The 22,198-nt window shown below is 43.5% G+C and overlaps 1 protein-coding gene across 1 annotated transcript in view; it reads right to left on the bottom strand.

Moving 5' to 3' along the window:
• Positions 1-1,794: 1,794 nt before the first annotated feature.
• LOC118364981 (voltage-dependent calcium channel gamma-1 subunit-like) overlaps positions 1,795-22,198 on the bottom strand; it is a 30,518-nt gene continuing 10,114 nt past the window's right edge. The window contains exons 2-4 of the mRNA XM_035746843.2: positions 12,373-12,447; positions 3,585-3,722; positions 1,795-3,381 (exon numbers count right to left, since the gene is read on the bottom strand). Coding sequence (XP_035602736.1) covers positions 3,152-3,381; positions 3,585-3,722; positions 12,373-12,447 — 443 coding nt within the window. The 3' untranslated portion in view covers positions 1,795-3,151. The remainder of the gene's footprint in view (positions 3,382-3,584; positions 3,723-12,372; positions 12,448-22,198) is intronic.

The following is a 22,198-nucleotide window of genomic DNA, read 5'->3' as shown; positions in this document are numbered from 1 at the left end:
TTCCTCCTTCCTTTCATCACCCCCTACACACAGTGAGGATCCTCTTCCAAAGATTCCTCCTTCCTTTCATCACCCCCTACACACAGTGAGGATACGCTTCTAAAGATTCCTCCTTCCTTTCATCACCCCCTACACACAGTGAGGAGACGCTTCCATAGACTCCTCCTTCCTTTCATCACCCCCTACACACAGTGAGGAGACGCTTCCATAGACTCCTCCTTTCATCACCCCCTACACACAGTGAGGATACGCTTCCATAGATTCCTCCTTTCATCACCCCCTACACACAGTGAGGATACGCTTCCAAAGATTCCTCCTTCCTTTCATCACCCCCTACACACAGTGAGGAGACTCTTCCAAAAATTCCTCCTTCCTTTCATCACCCCCTACACACAGTGAGGAGACGCTTCCAAAGATTCCTCCTTTCATCACCCCCTACACACAGTGAGGAGACGCTTCCAAAGATTCCTCCTTCCTTTCATCACCCCCTACACACAGTGAGGAGACGCTTCCAAAGATTCCTCCTTTCATCACCCCCTACACACAGTGAGGATACGCTTCCAAAGATTCCTCCTTTCATCACCCCCTACACACAGTGAGGAGACGCTTCCAAAGATTCCTCCTTCCTTTCATCACCCCCTACACACAGTGAGGATACGCTTCCAAAGATTCCTCCTTTCATCACCCCCTACACACAGTGAGGAGACGCTTCCAAAGATTCCTCCTTCCTTTCATCACCCCCTACACACAGTGAGGAAAGACTTCCAAAGATTCCTCCTTCCTTTCATCACCCCCTACACACAGTGAGGATACGCTTCTAAAGATTCCCCCTTCCTTTCATCACCCCCTACACACAGTGAGGAGACGCTTCCATAGACTCCTCCTTTCATCACTCCCTACACACAGTGAGGAGACGCTTCCATAGACTCCTCCTTTCATCACCCCTACACACAGTGAGGAGACGCTTCCATAGACTCCTCCTTTCATCACCCCCTACACACAGTGAGGAGACGCTTCCAAAGACTCCTCCTTCCTTTCATCACCCCCTACACACAGTGAGGAGACGCTTCCATAGACTCCTCCTTCCTTTCATCACCCCCTACACACAGTGAGGAGACGCTTCCAAAGACTCCTCCTTCCTTTCATCACCCCCCACACACAGTGAGGAGACCCCCCCAGAACATGGCCTCGCTCTACCGCCACTCACTGTCCCGAGCCCTGAGTTTTCTGGATATTCCCCGCTATGGCTATGATTCAAGGCTTTATTCTCAAAATAATGTGTTCGTTGGGCCAGCCCATTTCTTACGTTTTGTACCTTGTACCTAAATGAACACGACCCAGGTGTCTTGTATACAGGAGAGAAGGACGGAAGAGATACAGGAAACTGGCCTTCTTCCAAGCTAGATATGTGAATTTATTTGACTTAGAAATGCATGGTTTCATGGTTATCATAACATGTACGCACAACTGAAGACAACCACTGTACTGTAATTCATCATTCCATACCAAAAGCTAGTTCTTTCTAACAGACAAGGACCGATAAGATGGCGAAGCAAGTTTTTGTCTGCTACATTCACGAAGTCTTATGGAGTGTTTAGTAACCATAGTGCCAGTACCTTTATCAACTGCCCTCATCTATTCAATCAAAAATCTAATGGGGAAAGCAATGGTATTAGCACTTGCAAGCTTGTTTTGAGACATTAGTAATGTACATTTCTGTATCAAAAAGAATCCTTGTTTAACACATCCACTGAGTAAATACAAAAGCGGTATCATTCATAACAAAAAGAAAAAGTCTGTCCATAGAAGCCAAAAGATGAATGGTTACATGGGAGAGAAGTCCAGTTTAGTTTGGCTGAAAAGACTGGACATTTGGGAAATATTGGTACATATTAAGGCTCTCGAGTTTGTTGAACTGAATGCCCCTGAAAGTGTTGGCTACTGAGTACCTTCCAAGTTTTGAAGTTAAATGCATCAGATGCTAATTAAAATCAGAACTAGAAGAAATTGATACCTTCATCAACAACAAAAACAGATTGCTTGGTTCACCTAAATTGAATGGGATCAAATAGTCCAAGAAATTAGGCTGCAATGTTTTTTCAGCTCTTAAAAAGCATTTTTTTTTGTGTTTGGTGTGCACCTGCTAGAACTGAATCTTTTCCAACCCAAGCATTCAGTGGGCTGTTGGTGTTTAGCATTCTGCCTGGTATGCACACTAAACTCACTAGACAACATTATTTGCTTCTCCAATTTGCTGCGACAGCCATGTATTATTCTTATAAAAGTAAGTCCTTTTGAATACTGAAAAGACTTCTTTTTTCCCCCACTATAAATCTAACATGACCTAAATTCTATAATTAAAATGGATCATTTTAATATCACTTTACATCACAATTAGTGTTATGTATGCTGTGAATATTTTTTTTTAAAAGGAGTTGCAATATTAAATGCTTAATTATGAAGTAATAATTTGGCATCTGATCTGGCATCTGACAATTTCCTGGTTTATCTTGAAATCTGCCTGAATACATTTGACATAAATTCATTGCAATTCATTGCAAGCTTGATGCACTGGAAATAACAGAACCATCCCAGTTATAAATCGATTGACTTATGTACAGAATTATCATAAAAAACACACATTGTGAAAAAGGTGGATTCATAGGTCAAATGTCAATCCATTACTATTTATACCATTAAATAACATGTCAAAATGTGTCATTAACCAGGTTTCCATCCAACCATTTCATGCTGATTAATTACCGGACACTTGAAAAAAAGTAACGACTGGGCTGATGGAAACAGGAAATGCCGGTGCAGTTTTATAAAACAGACCATTTGCATCAATCGACATGGTGGGATGTTTTATGTGTCTGTAAAATTAATTATGCGAGAAATGGCAGTGGAAATGCCTTTTATCTGCAAATATTTATATAATAACTATCACATCGGCGTAAACTTGGGAGTCACACAATGACACTGTTGTGTGGTCCTCCACTATGACTCGGGAAAGCATGCAGGACTCGACTGCTCCCAAGCGCTGTGTGAAATAATCCTCTGGTTCCACTACATCACAACACAAAGTTTATCTTGATCGTGATCTTATTGCTTTTAAAACAAAGTGTCACTCTCTTCCTCGTCCCTCTGTCTATTACTCCACTTCGTGTTCAGCGTCCATGCAGGACTCCCAGGGGTTTTGGGGCATGCGGGGCATGGAGAGCAGGAGGAGGCCGAGGCCACTGAGGAAGAGGAGGCAGAAGCCGGCACAGGCACAGGCGAAGGACCAGGCGTAGGAGTAGTCTATCCAGATGGTTTCCTCGCTCTCGATCATCCGCTTTACCGACTGACGCATCACCTCCACTGAGATGATGGCGCACAGACCTGCGATTGGGCATATAGAGGGAGAGAGGAGGATGGGTTAACGGGCATGACCTCAAAATCAAGCAGTTGAATCAGATATTATTTGTTTTTCATTTTCTATACTATATTATGATTTTAGTACTGTATCTGTTCCCTTAACACACTGATAACAGTACAACCAAAAGATTACAGAGGTAATGTGTTATCTGCGTGTCTGGTCTCACCTGCGAAAGCGAAGAACATTCCGGCAGGTTTGAGGATGTAGTCATTTCCCTTCTTGAAGGAGCACAGGAGACACAAGGTGCCCAGGATCATAAAAGCCAGGCTGAAGATGGCGATGGCCGCTGCCGAGATATTGTACTCTGAAAAGAGAGAAAATAGAGGTCACTTCAAGATGACCCCTGACCTATGAAAATATAGTATGCCATTTAGCAGACGCTTTTATCCAAAGCGACTTACAGTCATGCATGCATATGGGTGGTCCTGGGAATAAAGCCCACTACCTTGGCGTTACATGTGCCATGCTCTACCAACCAAGATGGAATGTATGTAAATACACAACACAGGAAGAGGTTAAAGTTTCCTCTTACCACTGATACAGGGTCAGACATTTTGCCATCCAGATAGGATTGAGGGAAGGGTAGTCTGATCCTAGATCTGTGGTTAAGCGCAACTTCTATCTTACGCAATTGTACATACTGTAAACTTGTAGAGTGCTACTTTCCTTCTATAACACTAAAAATACCTCTCTAAACTGGATCTGCAGAAATTAACTTTAGCTTTTCAATACTCAAATTGTTTTTGTTTTTTACGTTACAGTACACGAAAAGGTAAGAAGGAGTCATTGTGGTGGGTTGTGAGGGTTAATGTCTTTGTATGTGTATATAAAATCAGCCATAAGCCGATAGGAGGCTTACCAAGAAAAATTGTTTCATTCCAGAGCAGCATGAGTCCTTATGTCTCTAGCTGAATTATATCAATTATTTTTCATGACACTGCAGCACTGGCGTGACTGGATGTGCAAACACTCATGGTGATTTTTTCCATTTGTCTTTAGTTTATGCCTGAGAAAATAGTTGAAAGGACCTAACTGAATTGTTACGTGTGCAGACCAATTTAGTTTGTCACCTCATTACCTCAGTACATGAGGTTGTGTACAGTCACAGAATGGACAATTAAATATAGATATTTTTTAATGAACAGGAGTGTAAAGCATGATAAGGAAAACGGAATTTCACTTGGTTGGTGGAATCTGCCATCAGTCAAACTAACAAACTAACGAAATGAAATAACGAGGTTACATTTGAAATGACATTGAGCTCGAAGTCAAAAATTGTTGTGTGAAATGAGAGACATGTTACACAGTGAAAAGATTCCTCATGCAGTAAGGCAGCCATCTTTATTCAACCAAAGGAGAGAACTACGCTTGGCATTATTGTACGTTGTTCCAAGCGGCTTAACCAGCCATTCCGGTTATGTCGGTGTTGTAATGTGGATGGAGGAGCTAGGCTTTGATCTTCCACCTGCGCTCCTAGAATCGGTGCCCAGGGGAGAGCCTCTCCTCGGGGGCTCCCCTTCATCTCATTCTGGGGGAGGATGGGCCAATGCTGGCTCTCACCCCTTGAGTAGTCCTGGAATCATGCTATATCCTGCATGGAGTGCTAGCGCTCTTCCCCTTGCAACCCCAGAGAGAGGGGTGAGTGATGTCAGTCTTGGCTGGATCAGTGGTTTAATGTCTCAGGTTTGGGCTGAAAGATCTCTTTTGCGCTCTATCTGGTGCTTTAGTGATTTATTATCCCAGTGGCATTTTCAGTTTAGCTCTGTTTACGCTGCTTGGATCGATCTGCCTGTGGCTAGTCGTACTGACGTACTGACAGCGCTGGATCTGCCTGTGGCTAGTCGTACTGACAGCGCTGGATCTGCCTGTGGCTAGTCGTACTGACAGCGCTGGATCTGCCTGTGGCTAGTCGTACTGACAGCGCTGGATCTGCCTGTGGCTAGTCGTACTGACAGCGGATCGGAGCTCTATGGCCATGTTCCATATAAATGGTAACCATTGGTTTATTGAGGAGTGAAGAATCCCAATGGTCATTTGGAATGGGTCAGTGCCACATTTCAATGTAAGGGCTATTTCTATTTCTGGGGCTAGCCATTAGCAATTTCATGAGGTTTGTGTGTGTAAATATATTATGAGGTTACACAAACTTACACAAAATAAGCTTTAGACCACACTAATTATCAAGAGATGTCTTATCTATATTCTTCGTATCTGTCTATTTACCACCACAAACCAATGCTGGCACTAAGACCGCACTCAATGAGCTGTATACGGCCATAAGCAAACAGGAAAACGCTCATCCAGAGGCGGAGCTCCTAGTGGCCGGGGACTTTAATGCAGGGAAACTTCAATCCGTTTGTACATCATTTCTACCAGCATGTTAAATGTGCAACGAGGGAAAAAAAACTCTAGACCACCTTTACTCCACACACAGAGACGTCTACAAAGCTCTCCCTCACCCTCCATTTGGCAAATCTGACCATAATTCTATCCTCCTGATTCCTGCTTACAAGCAAAAACTAAAGCAGGAAGCACCAGTGAAGCAGATGCTAAGCTACAGGACTGTTCTGATAGCACAGACTGGAATATGTTCCGGGATTCTTCCGATGGCATTGAGGAATACACCACATCAGTCACTGGCTTCATCAATAACTGCATCAATGACGTCTTCCTCACAGTGACTGTATGTACATACCCCAACCACAGGCCATGGATTACAGGCAACATCCACACTGAGCTAAAGGTTAGAGCTGCCGCTTTCAAGGAGCTGGACTCTAACCTGGAAGCTTATAAGAAATTCCGCTCTGCTCTCCGACGAACCATCAAACAGGCAAAGCGTCAATACAGGACTAAGATTGAATCGTACTACACCGGCTCTGATGCTCGTCGGATGTGGCAGAGCTTGTAAACTATTACAGACTACAAAGGGAAGCACAGCCGCGAGCTGCCCAGCGACACAAGCCTACCAGATGAGCAAAATTACTTCTATGCTCGCTTCGAGGCAAATAACACTGAAACATGCATGATAGCATCAGCTGTTCCGGACGATTGTGTGATCACTCTCTCCGTAACCGATGTGAGTAAGACCTTTAAACAGGTCAACATTCACAAGGTCGCAGGGCCAGATGGATTACCAGGATGTGTGCTCCGAGCATGAGTCTGTAACACCAACATGTTTCAAGCAGACCACCATAGTCCCTGTGCCCAAGAACACTAAGGTAACCTGTCTAAATGACTACTAACCCGTAGCACTCTTATCTTCATGTAGCCATGAAGTGCTTTGAAAGGCTGGTCATGGCTCACATCAACACCATTATCCCAGAAACCCTAGACCTACTCCAATTTGCAACCTATGTGAGAATGCTATTCATTAACTACAGCTCAGCGTTCAACACCATAGTGCCCTCAAAGCTCATCACTAAGCTAAGGACCCTGACACTAAACACCTCCCTCTGCAACTGGATCCTGGACTTCCTGAGGGGCCGCCCCCAGGTGGTAAGGGTAGGCAACAACACATCCGCCACGCTGATCTTCAACACGGGGGCCCCTTGGGTGCGTGCTCAGTCCCCTCCTGTACTCCCTACTCACTAGGCTGATACCTATGAAGTGTGCACCCATGAAATGGGGTAAGGCTGTACATTTGCAATATATGAATTTCCAATACACACAATAGACTGAGTGGGAAGGTGATTTCTCACAGTCAAAGTCCTGCAATAAGAGAGCCCACAGCTCATCCCGCAGTACACTGCATCCTTCTCCCTCTGAAATGCTGCACCTCTCTCCCGACCTGCTGCAGCCACACTCTGCATGTTGCTTTAAACAGATGTGCGATTCAACAAACACCATGTTGTTAGTTCTCAAACCGTGCTTATTGCGGGACTTTAAAGAGCGACTTCCTTTAAAAAGCAACAAACCCCTTTGAAAACGGCCTACGTTGTATCAGTATGAGCCAGAAACAGTTATTTTAAAGTCAAAATGTACTGCAAAGTGTAAATATTATATATTTTTGTGATGAAGTCAGTCTGGTCTAAAACGGAGTTTGGAAAATCCATGCATCACAACAGGTAGAAGGTTGGGTTTTGATTTGACGATGTCCATTTGCCCACTAACATGGAGTGAACCGCTTCGGTGATTGCTCCCTATCCAATAGCATAGACAGTGAGACAGACCTGCCCAGCAACTCCGACTTTGTTTACAAAAGACATCACCTCGTGCATTTTTTTTACTCGAGAAATACTGCCGCAAACACCTTACAGGCTGACTACACCGCTCACATCGGGTGCCTGAGCGTTGCAAAATACATTTAGAACTCTATATTATTCAATTATTGCACCCACACTGCTAGTGCGCGCTAACGAGCGTCTGCGTTGCCAAGGGCTAAAATAGAAGTCAGTTCCATTCCTGACGCAGATCGCGCTGCAAGTCCTGCCCCTCCCATCTCCTCGTTGGTTTATAGAAGCAGGTAGCAACGTGCCATCTCCTCATTGGTTATACCCACGTGGGTGACTGAAAGACGAACGAGGTCAGTGGCAGTAATGCACGTAATTTATGAAAGTTGCCAATCGCAATATAAAGTCAAGAGAAGAAAAAACCTGGAAGGAGGAGAGATGACTATAAACGATCCGGTTGACCGTTTTTTGTGTGGATTAATTGGTGGAGTAGAGGACCTTGTGCATTTCAGGTAAAATAACTCAATGTTTATATCCCAGGAAAAATTAGCTAGCAACATCAAGCTAGCTAAATAGGACAAATTAGCTAGTAAGTGCAAGCTAGCTAGCTAAATTGCCATAAATGTTTAATGCTTTTCGATCTGTCCCCAAATTAATATACATGGTTCAGTTTGTTTTGATATTTTAACCTGGTGTCGTGATCGCGTTTGGTGTGGGGGGACAAAATACATTTATGCATGATGGCGCACGCGCACAGCCGGTTCGGGTTCCGTGTTAGTCAGATGAAAGATTGCACAACTAAAACATCCTTGGCAAAAACGTCAAAATTAATTATAGATTTCTTCTGGGGATTTTTAGGAAGTGAAGTAGGCTTCTGCATCTACAAATGTCTCATGGGGGACAAACATTAACCAAACGTGTTATTAGTCAGAAAACAAACCACCAAGACTGAAATCCAATTTTTCTAATGAGCGACAGAAAAAATAAACATGTGCCGATCGGCGTGTTCAGTGGCTCTTTAACTGTGTGAAATCACCTCACTAGTCAGCCTATTGTACGTATTGTACATTCATCTAGCTTTACCTATAGTGTCTGCCCCCATGAAATGGTGCATCAGCCTACTCACTGACACCCACAGATTACAATTCGGAAGTGTTTACACAAATATTAGCATCATAGCTCTTATTGCAGAAATCACCTCCCCAGTGACCCCTGCAAACAAAAATGAGTCGTTAGGACGTCCTCAGAACGTCAAAAGGTTTTGTCATGGTCACCTGGACGTCAAAACAGTGACATGCTCGTATCTCCTGATCTATGTGAACTGTCTTTACGTTTCTTAACAAAAAATATTGAAAATATTACACCACAGATTTGCAGTAGCCAGTCTTACACCAGCAATTCTTGTTCAGAGGCACAAGAGGCAATTACTCTGGGACAGTCTAATGCTTCCTATTGCTCATTTGAGAAAAAAATCCATTACAACTCTTCTTATAACGTATGTTTTTATAAACTATGTCTTTACAAGCCAGTGAATTTACAGGTATACATGTATATTATTTCAATATGATCCGATGTACACAACTGAAGTTAGATGTACAGTGGGGCAAAAAAGTATTTAGTCAGCCACCTATTGTGCAAGTTCTCCCACTTAAGAAGATGAGAGAGGCCTGTAATTTTCATCATAGGTACACTTCAACTATGACAGACAAAATGAGAAAAGAAATCCAGTAAATCACATTGTATGATTTTTATTGAACGTATTTGCAAATTATGGTGGAAAATAAGGATTTGGTCAATAACAAAAGTTTATCTCAATACTTTGTTATATACCCTTTGTTGGCAATGACAGAGGTCAAACGTTTTCTGTAAGTCTTCACAAGGTTTTCACACACTGTTGCAGGTATTTTGGCCCATTCCTCCATGCAGATCTCCTCTAGAGCAGTGATGTTTTGGGGCTGTTGCTGGGCAGCAACACGGACTTTCAACTCCCTCCAAAGATGTTCTATGGGGTTGAGATCTGGAGACTGGCTAGGCCACTCCAGGACCTTCTTTGGATGCAACTTAGCATTCTTTGTCCTCCAAACACGACAGGTTGAGTTTTTACCAAAAAGTTATATTTTGGTTTCATCTGACCATATGACATTCTCCCAATCTTCTTCTGGATCATCCAAATGCTCTCTAGCAAACTTCAGACGGGCCTGGATATGTACTGGCTTAAGCAGGGGGACACGTCTGGCAATGCAGGATTTGTGTCCCTGGCGGCTTAGTGTGTTACTGATGGTAGGCTTTGTTACTTTGGTCCCAGCTCTCTGCAGGTCATTCACTCGGTGTGGTTCTGGGATTTTTGCTCACCGTTCTTGTGATCATTTTGACCCCACGGGGTGTGATCTTGCGTGGAGCCCCAGATTGAGGGAGATTATCAGTGGTCTTGTATATGTCTTCCATTTCCAAATAATTGCTCCCACAGTTGATTTATTCAAACCAAGCTGCTTACCTATTGCAGATTCAGTCTTCCCAGCCTGGTGCAGGTCTACAATTTTGTTTCTGGTGTCCTTTGACAGCTCTTTGGTCTTGGCCATAGTGGAGTTTGGAGTGTGACTGTTTGAGGTTGTGGACAGGTGTCTTTTATACTGATAACAAGTTCAAACAGGTGCCATTAATACAGGTAACTAGTGGAGGACAGAGGAGCCTCTTAAAGAAGAAGTTATACAGGTCTGTGAGAGCCAGACATCTTGCTTGTTTGTAGGTGACCAAATACTTATTTTCCACCATAATTTGCAAATAAATTAATAAAAAATCCTACAATGTGATTTTCTTTATTTTTCTCCCCTCATTTTGTCTGTCATAGTTGAAGTGAACCTATGATGAAAATTACAGGCCTCTCATCTTTTTAAGTGGGAGAACTTGCACAATTCGTGGCTGACTAAATACTTTTTTGCCCCACTGTTTCTTCTACATATAAAATGAAAAAATGTGATGTGTTTCATTTATAGGACCAAGGAAACGGTGGGTCCCTATAAACCATGTTATAAACTGACGGACATCATAAACTATAAAAACAAGTGTGTGTGTGTGTGCGTAAATATATTCTAATTTACACCCTACTGATTGGGTCTGACAAGGCCCTGCATGTGCTTAGCAGTCCTGTCACATGTGAGAGTACATACGTTGAATGGGCACAGTACTGGCAGGGTCACAGAGGGGGCTAGTGGAAAGATGGGGGAAGGAAAATATCTAAGTGAGAAGGGAATGGGCGTTGAGCGGAATTAGCTCTGTCACATGGTGTTCCATTGATGCTACCTGCCAGATCATATACTCAGCTAACACATAACATTCTGAGAACCATATGTTTTTTGATGGGAATTTCAATACTTCAGCATAACGTTTTCTGCAAGAAAAGAAAACATTAGTAACGTTCAAAGTAGTGTTCTCAAATACCAGTATCGCGATACGAGGAAGTGCGGAAGAAAAGGAAACAAATTATGAAGCGGATTACATTTCTTGAGAGAAACATTCCTAATGTTGGATGCAAGAAGTCATGTTGTCACCCAGTGTCACATATGCTTATTTTCCAAGCTATAGCACATCATACTTAACAAAAGTAGGTTTTAAAGGACCATAGAGTTGAGTCTGCGTCGTGCTTTCTTTTTTTGCCATGGAAAATCTGGTATCGTAGTATCACAATACTGGTATAGTGACAACAGTAGTTCAAAGAATGTTCTAAGAATGTTTTTTTTTTAAAACATATACATTCTGCTCTCAGCGTAGACAAAACTCTCTCTATCCTCTATCTTGCTAAAGTGTGTTCAACTAATTGGCCACACCTGATGTTAATGAGTGCTTGTTTCCTTTGAAATGGGGTCTGTTTGAATAGACAGCTGAGTAAAAAAACAAACATGGCATGCTTGCTCCGTCCTGCTGACGCAGTGGACTAATTCCATGGATAGAGAACAGAAGATCACAGGTTTGAATCTCACTAACGCTGTGCCATATTAAAAAATACATGTATTTGCATGATTAATGCCTAAGCAAGATTTCCATGTTCTTTAAACATTCAGGGAAAGTTTAAACGGGTAGTTATTCAAAAAACACCAAATAACCTATAATTTCTGTTCTCAGAACAGAAAAACTTCCAGGGAACCATAGTAAAACGTTCTCAGAACCTCCCTGCCACCTAAAAACAAACATTCCCAGAACATGCTAAATTATCATTTAGTTTTCAGAATGTTTAAAAGAAAAATCAGTTCTACTGGTCAGGAAACATATGGCTTCGTTCGCAGAACCAATGGGAAACCAAAAATGTACATTTCCACAATTTCCTAGGAACCAAATGTGCTAGCTGGCTATACTGGGAAAAGTCCATATACTTCAATGTTTCTGCTTGTGTTGAAACCAAGGCTTATGGACAAACGCTAACAAAGACCAAGGGCCCCATTCAACCCGTAGCGCTGAAGAGCTGCACTACTGCGCGTTAGGAAAGTAAAGGCAATCTTCCGACTGCATTGACAGTTAGGACTCCATAAGTCGGCTCAATCGGAAATTACCTGTACATTTCAAACGCGCTGTCGCGCTGAACTTTGGTGACGTGGATTGAATCCAGCCCCAAGGCACCATTGGTTATGTGGGTAAGGCTTAGAATGAAGGGGTATGTCTGGCTGCAACACAATAGTAGGAAGATGTTCCTAATGTTTTGTACACTCAGTGTACATGAAAGTTACAAATCAGAATCATGGTGCGTTAGCCATTATTAACTTGTGTATGGATGAGGCACAAAATAAACCTTACCTTTCTGGGTTTTGACTTCAAAAATCTCAGACTCGTCCCCAGGAGTGAAGTGTTTGAAGTAAGTGCAGTTCTCCGCTGTTGGAGACATGAAAACACAGTCAGCTGGAGGTTCAGATAGTAGCACTTCAGGCAATGTTTCTCATCAATACACTGAACATCATAGAAGTTACTAAATCATTGTGAAAATAGCTATATTTCATAATAGATGCACAACACTTCGGAAATAAAAATGGTGTAATTAGACCAATGTGTTTACCAAAAACTGTTTCACGAGACTTCCACAAATGTAAAGATGCTAACTTCATAAAAAACAGATACAAGGATTTTGATGCTTTTTACCTGGACTACCTTAAAACTACTTGCATAACCGATGAACGAGCATTCTGTAGTTGTTAATCCACATGGATCAACATTTAGGCGCACCCCTTTCATCTGATGGTTTATATAAAACCCTTATCTATCTGCACCCTGTTGATTGACAGTGTCTGATTTTGTGTTAACAGGTTATGTTGGGCATCCATAAATTGCGCATCCAATAGGAAGTACTTTTAATTAAACTTGCCAAAATGATATAATTACTTCTGTGTAAACAAAAATAAATAAATGATTGAGCCACAGAGGATGATTTGCTTCTTTAAAAAAAAATAGCTGTGGATTGTTTTAAATCACAATGCCAAGGGCATAACCTACAGTTGAGAAGCGTGAAATTGGGCAGGCGGCACACCATTTCAGATAGCTGATTGTTGATTTGCTGCTGTCAGTGCAATTAGGCTATCAAAATTCTCAACTCACAATAGGCCATTGAGCGAACAGTAGCGTATTTTATTGGCACTCTATAGCGGAGACCATCGGCCATATCCCCGGTGAGTGTGCATATTCACTGTCTTATTCATTGGGTCCCTGTTCCTGTAAGGACAATAATTTCCTCCCCCAGGCTAGTTAAACGTCATAGCCTGTGTCTCCATTGTTGCCAACTTAGCAACTTTGTCGCTATATTTAGCAAGTATTTACTTTTATTTTTTAAATCGACTAGCGACAAATCTAGCGACTTTTTGTGGTGTTATTGGAGACTCTGAAGTGAAAGCACATATCGTTCTTACTCTTCTCAACGAGCAGCGGGTGCTGCCGTGGGCCCCACCCCTGTCCCAAAGCACTCGCAGGCGGCCCAGTCCTCGCGCAACAGTCCCTCCCAGCTGCAGTCAGAGCAGGAGATGTTCACCCCTCCACGTCCAGACTGTAAATGAATCGCGCATGCGGGAAGCTCCCGCTGGCTGATTCCGCCCTGGCTTACATTCAGGGCGGGATGTAAATGTAAAATGTTCTTTCTCTAAAATAAATCACTGCACAAATTTGACTCACACAGCCTCAGTCACTTACTCACCTTGTCCACTGTGTGTGCCTCTCTGTGACATAAGCTAAACATCTAGCTGGCTAGCTCATCATGTCTCAGTCTAAACTGTACACTCAAAAATACAGAAAGGAGTGGGAATCAAACCTTGAATTCAAAGGTTGGTTGAATCCGTTTATTGGAGATGATACACGGGCATACTGCCTGTATTGTAAGGCAGACTTCTACGCCAAACTGAGTTCCACCCCAAAAAAAACAAGCTGCCAGTTATGGTTTAAAAAATTGACTCTGCAAAAAAGGCTGTGGCCACCATGGCATGAGCTGTCGCTGAACACTGTTCCATGCTGGCATGTGATCACATTGGAGAAGCTTGTAGAGCTGCTTTCTCAGACTCCACTGCTGCTACCCACTTCAAAATGCACAGGACAAAGTGCACAGAGATGATTACTGGTGTTCGTTCTAGCACCATACTTTCTGAAAAAGTTGGTCGCAGATGTGGGTGACCAGCCTCCTCCTCGATGAGTCCACAGATGTAAGTGTTTCTAAGTACCTGGGGGTTGTGATAAGGTACTTTAGTGATACCAAGCAGACAATTGTATCAACATTTCTGGGGCTTGTTGAGTTGGAGAGAGGAGATGCCAAATCTATAGCCCGTGCTGTTGTGGCTTTCCTCGAGAAGTGTTGTCTTAAAAAAGAGAAACTTCTGGGGATAGGGACTGACAATGCCTCTGTTATGACTGGAATTAACAATGGGTCCATAAAGTGCTGAAGGAGGAGTATGGCCTCAAATATCTGGTTCTTATTCACTGTGTGTGTTCTAAACATATTTAGGATGTTTTTTTACTAACTTTTTGTCTCTCACCAGGACGTTAATTCCTCTCTCTTACAGCTTCCATCACAATTACAAGCACATTGCAAATTAGGCGATGACGTCATTTAGCGACTTTTAGGGCAGCCAATAGCTACTTTCCTTACTGAGGAGTTGGCAACACTGTAGTGCCTTCCCTTTTCAGAGGCCTTGATTAGATGGTTGCATTTTTGACGTCTTTATTGATCTGAGTCTGTCAGAGTAGCCTGCGATTTTGGTGGCATTAAAGATTCTGTTAGGAGACGAAAGTGTCGTAGAACTGTATGAAATGTTTATAAATGGCCATTTCTTTTCGGATTCTCGTAAAAATGTCCATCTAGCCGAGCTCTGGACGTGTGCAAATAAAGGAAAAGAAAAGCAGAACGGTATCTTTTTGCGAACAGTGAGTTAGTTATATTATTAGCCTAGTTTATGACTATCCAATCTACTCATCATGTTAGGAATAGAAGGCTATATCTTACATTAGTCTGCAAATAGATAGATGCATGCATTTCTTTATTTTTAGCCTCCACTAACTTGAAACTCACACGCAGCCTATCGGGGCATCCCATTCACTTTGCCAGGACCAATGTGTTAACCCCTGGGGATCCGTGCTAAGCACAAGTAAAAGCTGACCCACAGAATACGATCACAGCGATTGCAGAGGGCTAGGAGTATCGCCCTACGCTTTGATGCTAAACCAGAACTTCAAAACATCCATTCGCCAGGGAAACTATATTTGTAAACAGCGGCGACAGACTGCTGTGTCACTCAGACGTTTGGGGGGTGGGGGCTTCAGAGTCGCTCAACTCTGTTCTGTCACCCGAGAGGCCTGCTCTGCATCAGATACGTGGCATCTAATGTTCTGGGCCAACTGCAACGACCACGCAGGAGTAAGTTACAGGCTGTCATGTAGAATTATGTGAGCTAAGCATGTTATCACATCAGCTCCAGCCTTTCTTATATCCGCCCATACATGGCGCCAGCAAAGCACTCTTTAATGAGTAGAATCCAGCAGACCAAATTTGGCACGTGATTAATGACTTAATTTTCTCGGTGTAAACTGGTTTTCTGGTTGAGAAGACATCATCATATAATCAGAGTACAACCAACTGGTCTGTGTTACAACCAGTTAAAGATGTATTTTTCAGTACAGGATGAAAAGCTAAAGTTAAATATGTCACATTTTGCTTGTTGTCTAGTCAGATCACCAGATTTCCACCAGATAAAGATGTATTGTTCTGGTTACTTAAAATATGCTCACAAAACATCCTTATACGACTATTATACAACCTGACAATGATTGGTTTTGGTAAGGTAAAGGACCATGAAAAAAGATCTAAATGTGTTCATGTTTTCACTCTCACTAATAGAGGATGTTTTTGTGAATGAGGACAGAGACTGGCCATCAAGGGAAAACCCAGAGGTGGTTACTTAGCAACTGGCTTGTCTGCTCTTTTTATTAAGTAAGGCGGGCAGGGGAATGAGGTGGCGAGCCACAGAATTCAATTTTTTTTGTTTAGAGAGAGAGAGCTAGTTTATAGAAGAGTCAGAGTACATTCGGGCCTTTAAAGGTCAATTGCTGAGTCGCCTCAGCTCAACCCAGCCATTTTAAGTCGTTCACCCCTCAAACAAAAGCCTTGGCTCTAGCTTCGGTAGTATCTCTCAGCACCACGAACTCCTGTGTTAATAACTGTAATGGACCAGAAGGGATTGTTGTCGTCATGCTGAAGACCAAGTGTCCATTTCATTGCGCTGAGAGGAGAGAGAGCCCACGCTGCATCATGATACACTTGAACAGGCAGTGTTGTTGTCCTTCTGTGTTCGTTAATTGAAACACTAAATCCAGGGATTATGCCAATTATGCGGTGGCGGCGCTCGCCTCATTAGCTTTTGATGTCCTCGTTACACACTCCCATCCTCACCTTTAGAGACACACGCACACACACAATATGAAGGCAGTCAGTCAGGTTGGCACAAATACACACACACACACTATGAACGCAGGTAGGCAAGCACACATGCACGCTCCTTCGCACACACATGGTATGTGCTCTCTAATGGCATTGGAAGACACTCAAAAGGTCTCTCTAATGATGGGTAGAAGAAAGAGACTCAGGCCTTCCAGGAACTGGCTTACAGTATATGTGCTTGGAATTCAAACCCAGGTCTCTATAAGGACTTGTATCTAAGGCTCCCCCATGTCTATCCACATCTGTAGTATTATCTAAAAATAAGGACGCACGACAATGAGGTTCTCGCTCCCGCATGTTTACTAACCTAACCCTCGCATGTCATACCTAGGTACGGATACCCCCAAGGGACATCCTACAACATCTTCCCCTCTCCCATGAACAAGAACTCAACATGCATAACCACTGAAGCATAACTGAAATGCAATTTGGAAACCAGTATTATTCTCTAACATGCTACTTCCCACCCTGAAACAGTATGAAAGCATTAAATCACACAGTATGAACATTAACTTAGGTACAACAGTCTCTTTTTGCTGGGTATGGTCCCCAACAGTATGTTTTCTCTTCACGTAACATAGTCTTTCAGAGCTTCACATCCCTTTTTTTATTTTTTCTCCCCAATTTCATGGTATCCAATTGTTAGTACTTACTATCGCTACAACTCCCGTACGGGCTCGGGAGAGACGAAGTCGAGAGCCATGCGTCCTCCGAAACACAACCCAACCAAGCCGCACTGCTTCTTAACACAGCGCGCATCCAACCCGGAAGCCAGCCGCACCAATGTGTCTAAGGAAACACCGTGCACCTAGTGACCTGGTCAGCGCGCACTGCGCCCGGCCCGCCACAGGAGTCGCTAGTGCGCGATGAGACAAGGATATCCCTACCGGCCAAACCCTCCCTAACCCGGACGACGGACCTCCCGGTCGCGGCCGGCTGCGACAGAGTCTGGGCACAAACCCAGAGTCTCTGGTGGCACAGCTAGCACTGCGATGCAGTGCCTTAGACCACTGCCCCACCCAGGAGGCCCCTCACATTGTGGCTCTGTGGGCATTCTCTCTCCTTCACCCTCTTTTTGTGCATTTTCTGTAGCCTCAGTCTGTACGGCTGAAGAAAGGAGAGCTCTGAGGTGCGTTTTGTTCCTTTTGTACCTCTTCTGAGCCTGTGTCCACCACATAGGACCGTGGGGCATCCGCTTTCCTCAGCACTATTGCTGATGTCTTTGAGTTTGTAATCCGTTGACCTTCTGCCAGCTCTTGCCTCTCCGTAGCACGGTGTCTCCGATTTAAAGTCTCCAGTTTGCATTTGTTTCAGCCCTTTGTCCCTCTCACCGAAGGCCTTCCTGTTAGGCCATCAGGGTTTAAGCTGAGCCGGCGAGACAGGCAATGGGGAATGCAGCCTCCTGCCCGTCAGGAGCTCGGCAGGCGACGGCCCATGATGCAGTGGTGTAACTCTGTAAGCTAACAGAGCCCTGTATGGATCCTTGTTCTTTTTCAGCAGTCCCTTGACTGTTTTCACAGCTCTCTCTGCCTCACCATTACTCTGTGCATGGTAGGGGCTACTGGTCACATGTGAAGTCATACTCTGCGGCAACAGCAGAAAAGGAGCTTGCAGAGAACTGGAGAGCGTTATCTGTAACCAGGACCTCAGCGACCCCTCGCCTGGAAAAAATTTACTTTAATCCATTGATAACACCAGCTGATGTGGTTATGGGTGTCTTTGCTATTTCAATGTATCTTGAGTAGTAATCTACCACTAGCAGATAAGTGTCATTTTCCCAATAGAACATATCTGCCCTTATCCTTTTGCCATGGCCGTTTTGACAGCTCTGTTGCCATTGGCTCCGGATGACAAGGTTGACATTTTGTACAGACCTCACAATGGGCTACCAGCTTGGCAATCTGAGTACTCAGACCAAGCCACTACACTGACTGTTGAGCCCTCAGTCTGCATTTGATTATCCCCATGTGTCCCTCATGCACTCTGTCTAACATTTCTGGTTGTAGAGTCTCTGGGATAACTCTCCGTTGTCCTTTCATGAGAAGGTCTCCATGACAGTGGAAGTCACTTTGGTGCACCCGATAGGGCTTCAGCAGCTGAGGCAGTTCCTCCTGCCTGGGCCATCCCTTTTTGCACTGCTGCACTATCTGTCAGCTTGGCCTGGCGGCGCTGAAATGAACATTCTCGAGGCCATCAAACTACTACGCTCTGAGATAGTTGAAATGAAAACGGAGGTGGTTGCTACGATTGAGGCCCGAATACAGGTTTCTGATACTTTAAAAGCAGATTTAACCATCCTGTGGAACGAGACTATGCCAGCAATCACATCACTCAAAACAACAACGGCGTCGCACACTACAACGATTGCAGCACTGGAGACCTCCGCTACCAATGTCTCCGACTTAACTACATCCCTGTAGGCTGAAGTGAAACGCCTAGCTGCGGATTTGAAAAAGGTGAAGGAAAGCTGTGTGAGTTTAGAGGGATTCTCCCGCTGCAATAATCTGAGACTTGTTTCGGTCCCAGAGTCAGCGGAAATGCATCTCGCCACGGATTTAGTTTCAGGGCTGCTGAAGGATGTTCTTGCCTTAGATGAAAAGCCCCTGATTGAGAGGCCCCGTGACATGATTCTTCAAGTGCACTTTTTTCATGAGAAGATGGAGATCCTCCGACGAGCCCGCAATACCACTCTGAGCTTTCAAGGACAGAGCTTCTCCATCTACCAGGACTACTCCCCCACTGTTTCCATGCAGCGCGCATCTTTCGGACAGGCCAAACAGGCCAAACGAGTACTTCGGGACCATCCAGGTGTGAAGTATGGACTGCGATTCCCGGCCCGTTTATGGCTATCTCATGAGGGTAAAGACCACACATTTGAGTCTCCGGATGAGGCTATGGCTCACATTCAACGTCACATCAAGAAGTCTTGAACATGCTCACAGTTCAGCAACTGTTGCTTGCGAACTGTGGATAGTAAGTAACCCACCGGTGGTACAATTATGTTTAGATATAACAGGCTAGTCTTGTATAGTTGGCGAACCCATTCAGGCTTATTTGATGTGATCTAATGTTTTGATCATCTAGTGTGGGTGCCTTACAAGCATTCAGTCACTTTCATTTAATTGTATTAAGGTTTTACTTAACTCCTGTGTTTCTAGGCTGTATGCCCAGCAAACGTTCAACGTTGCGCACACAGTTTTTTGGTATTGGTTGTAAGCTGTCTCAGCGTCAACTAGACTACTATTATAATTACTATTATTTTTGATTGTCTTACTACGATTTTCTTACTTCAAATTAGGTTTTTGGCTGAGAGCCTTTATACATTTGATTTATTTTCTCTCTCAATGCCTGTTATAAGACTGGGAATATCATTATATACAAGTCTACAAGTGGTGCTTTTGTCATTCCGTTTACACAAGGGATTCACCTTTTTCATTTATTTTACATTTTTTATAAATACATAAAAATCTTTATTTTTGCTGCTTGATCCACTAACAAAACGAGACTTTAAAGAGTGGGACTGTGGGTTTAGGTTTAAGACCGCACTCTCACAGACAGGCTGTGCGAAGAGAACATGTTCTATTTAGACTTGTACCTCGTTTGGGGAGGTATTGTCTGGGATGGGGAGGTTGAATTGTTCAGTTCTAATGTTGTCATTCTGTCTTTTTAGTTTTTCTTCTCTACTTTTTCCAAAGATCTACCACCGTACATTATTACTCTGAGACAAGTTATTCTGGGGGTTTTGGGCGCTCATTGCTTTTCCATTCTATGCTGTTGGTCAAGTGTTCCACTCGAACTTTCATCGTAAATCAAGAGGTGCTGCTATTCTGGTTGATAAAGCTACTCCCTTTGTAGCTTCTGAGGTTATTGCTGATCCTAAGGGACCATACGTCATAGTAACCGGTAAACTGTTTTCTACCCCTCTTGTTTTGGCTAGTGTTTATGCTCCCAATTGGGATGACACAAGTTTAATTTCTTCCTTTCTGTCTGCTATTCCCAATTTAGATTCTCATTTGTTGATTTTAGGGGGGGATTTCAACTGTAAAATGTCCCCAGTTCTTGACAAGTCCTCACAAACAACTACAGGCCCATCTAAATGTGCCCTGCTTATTCAATCCTTTCTTCAGAAATATGCTATGTTTAAGGCCTGGCGTTTCCTACATCCTACAGATAGACAGTATTCCTTTTATTCTCATGTTCATCAAACATACTCCCGGATTGATTACTTATTTTTGGACCAAAACCTTCTGCCTAACCTTCGGCAGTGTACTTACGAGAATATTGTTATTTCTGACCATTCACCATTAGTGCTTGAACTAGAGTTTCCCCAGCGACCTCTTATGTGTTATCAATGGCGTCTCAACCCCATTTTACTCTCAGATAAGGAGTTTGTCAATTTAATTTCTTCTGAAATCACCTTATTCCTAGAAACTAATTCAACACCAGGTATGTCCTGCTCTACCATATGGGAGTCTCTCAAAGCATACCTACGTGGCCGAATTATTTCTTATACAGCCAACCAAAACAGAGTTCTCTCTCAGTGACTTCGGGACCTGAGCGAGTCCATAGCCACACTGGATGAGAAGTATGCTACGGATCCTTCCTCTGATCTGCATAAAGAGCGCCAACTACTCCAATCTGAATTTGATGAGCTTTCTACCAGGCAAGCTGAACAGTTACTCTTGCGAGCTCGATACAAAGTCTATGAACAAGGCGACAAGGCCAGTAAAACTCCTTGCACATCAGATCCGTAAATCTGAGGCCTCACGTTTAATCACACAAATAAGGACCCCGTCTGGTGCCACCACAGTTATACATAAAGAGATCAATGATCAATTCAAACAATTTTACTCTGCGCTATACACCTCTGAATCCCCTCAAGACCCTTTGCTGATTGATTCCTTCGTTAATGGCTTGAATATGCCTTCAATTGATACAGACTCCCATGACTGTCTAGAAGAAGAATTTACACCTGAGGAGATTGCAACAGCAGTGTCCGCAATGAAAAGTGGTAAATCACCGGGTCCGGACGGTTTTCCAACTGAATTTTACAGGACGTTTTCTGGTCTGCTTTGCCCATTCTTGTCTCGACTATTTGCAGAGTGCCTTAAAACTTCAAAGCTACCGCCTAGTCTTTATCAGGCTTCAATTTCATTACTATTTAAAAAAACAAAGACCCCCTGGAATGTGGATCCTATCGCCCAATCTCGCTTTTAAACTGTGATTACAAAATCCTAGCTAAGCTTTTAGCCATCCGTATGGAAGGCTTGCTGCACCAAGTAATACACTCTGACCAGACTGGCTTTGTGAGAAATAGGCATTTATTTTTCAATATTAGGTGCCTTATGAATATACTGTACTCCCCAGCGTCGGAGGACCCGGAGGTGGGGGTCTCACTTGATGCCGAAAAAGCGTTTGACCGCGTTGAGTGGGATTACCTAACAGCTGCCCTTTATAGATTTGGCTTTGGCCCCAAATTCATTGCGTGGATAAAGATTCCTTATTTTTCCCCCATGGCTTCGGTACGGACTAATAACTTGTCCTCTGACTATTTTCCCTTGCACCGCGGATCCAGACAGGGTTGCCCACTCTCCCCCTTGTTGTTTGCTTTGGCAATCGAGCCTCTCGCCATTGCACTACGCTCTAATGATGCCATTC

Source organism: Oncorhynchus keta, chromosome 32 (genome assembly GCF_023373465.1).
Source record: "Oncorhynchus keta strain PuntledgeMale-10-30-2019 chromosome 32, Oket_V2, whole genome shotgun sequence".
NCBI classification, from domain to species: Eukaryota; Metazoa; Chordata; class Actinopteri; order Salmoniformes; family Salmonidae; genus Oncorhynchus; species Oncorhynchus keta.
The sequence above is the reverse complement of the archived record's forward strand: the minus strand, read 5'-3'. Positions and strand labels throughout refer to the sequence as shown.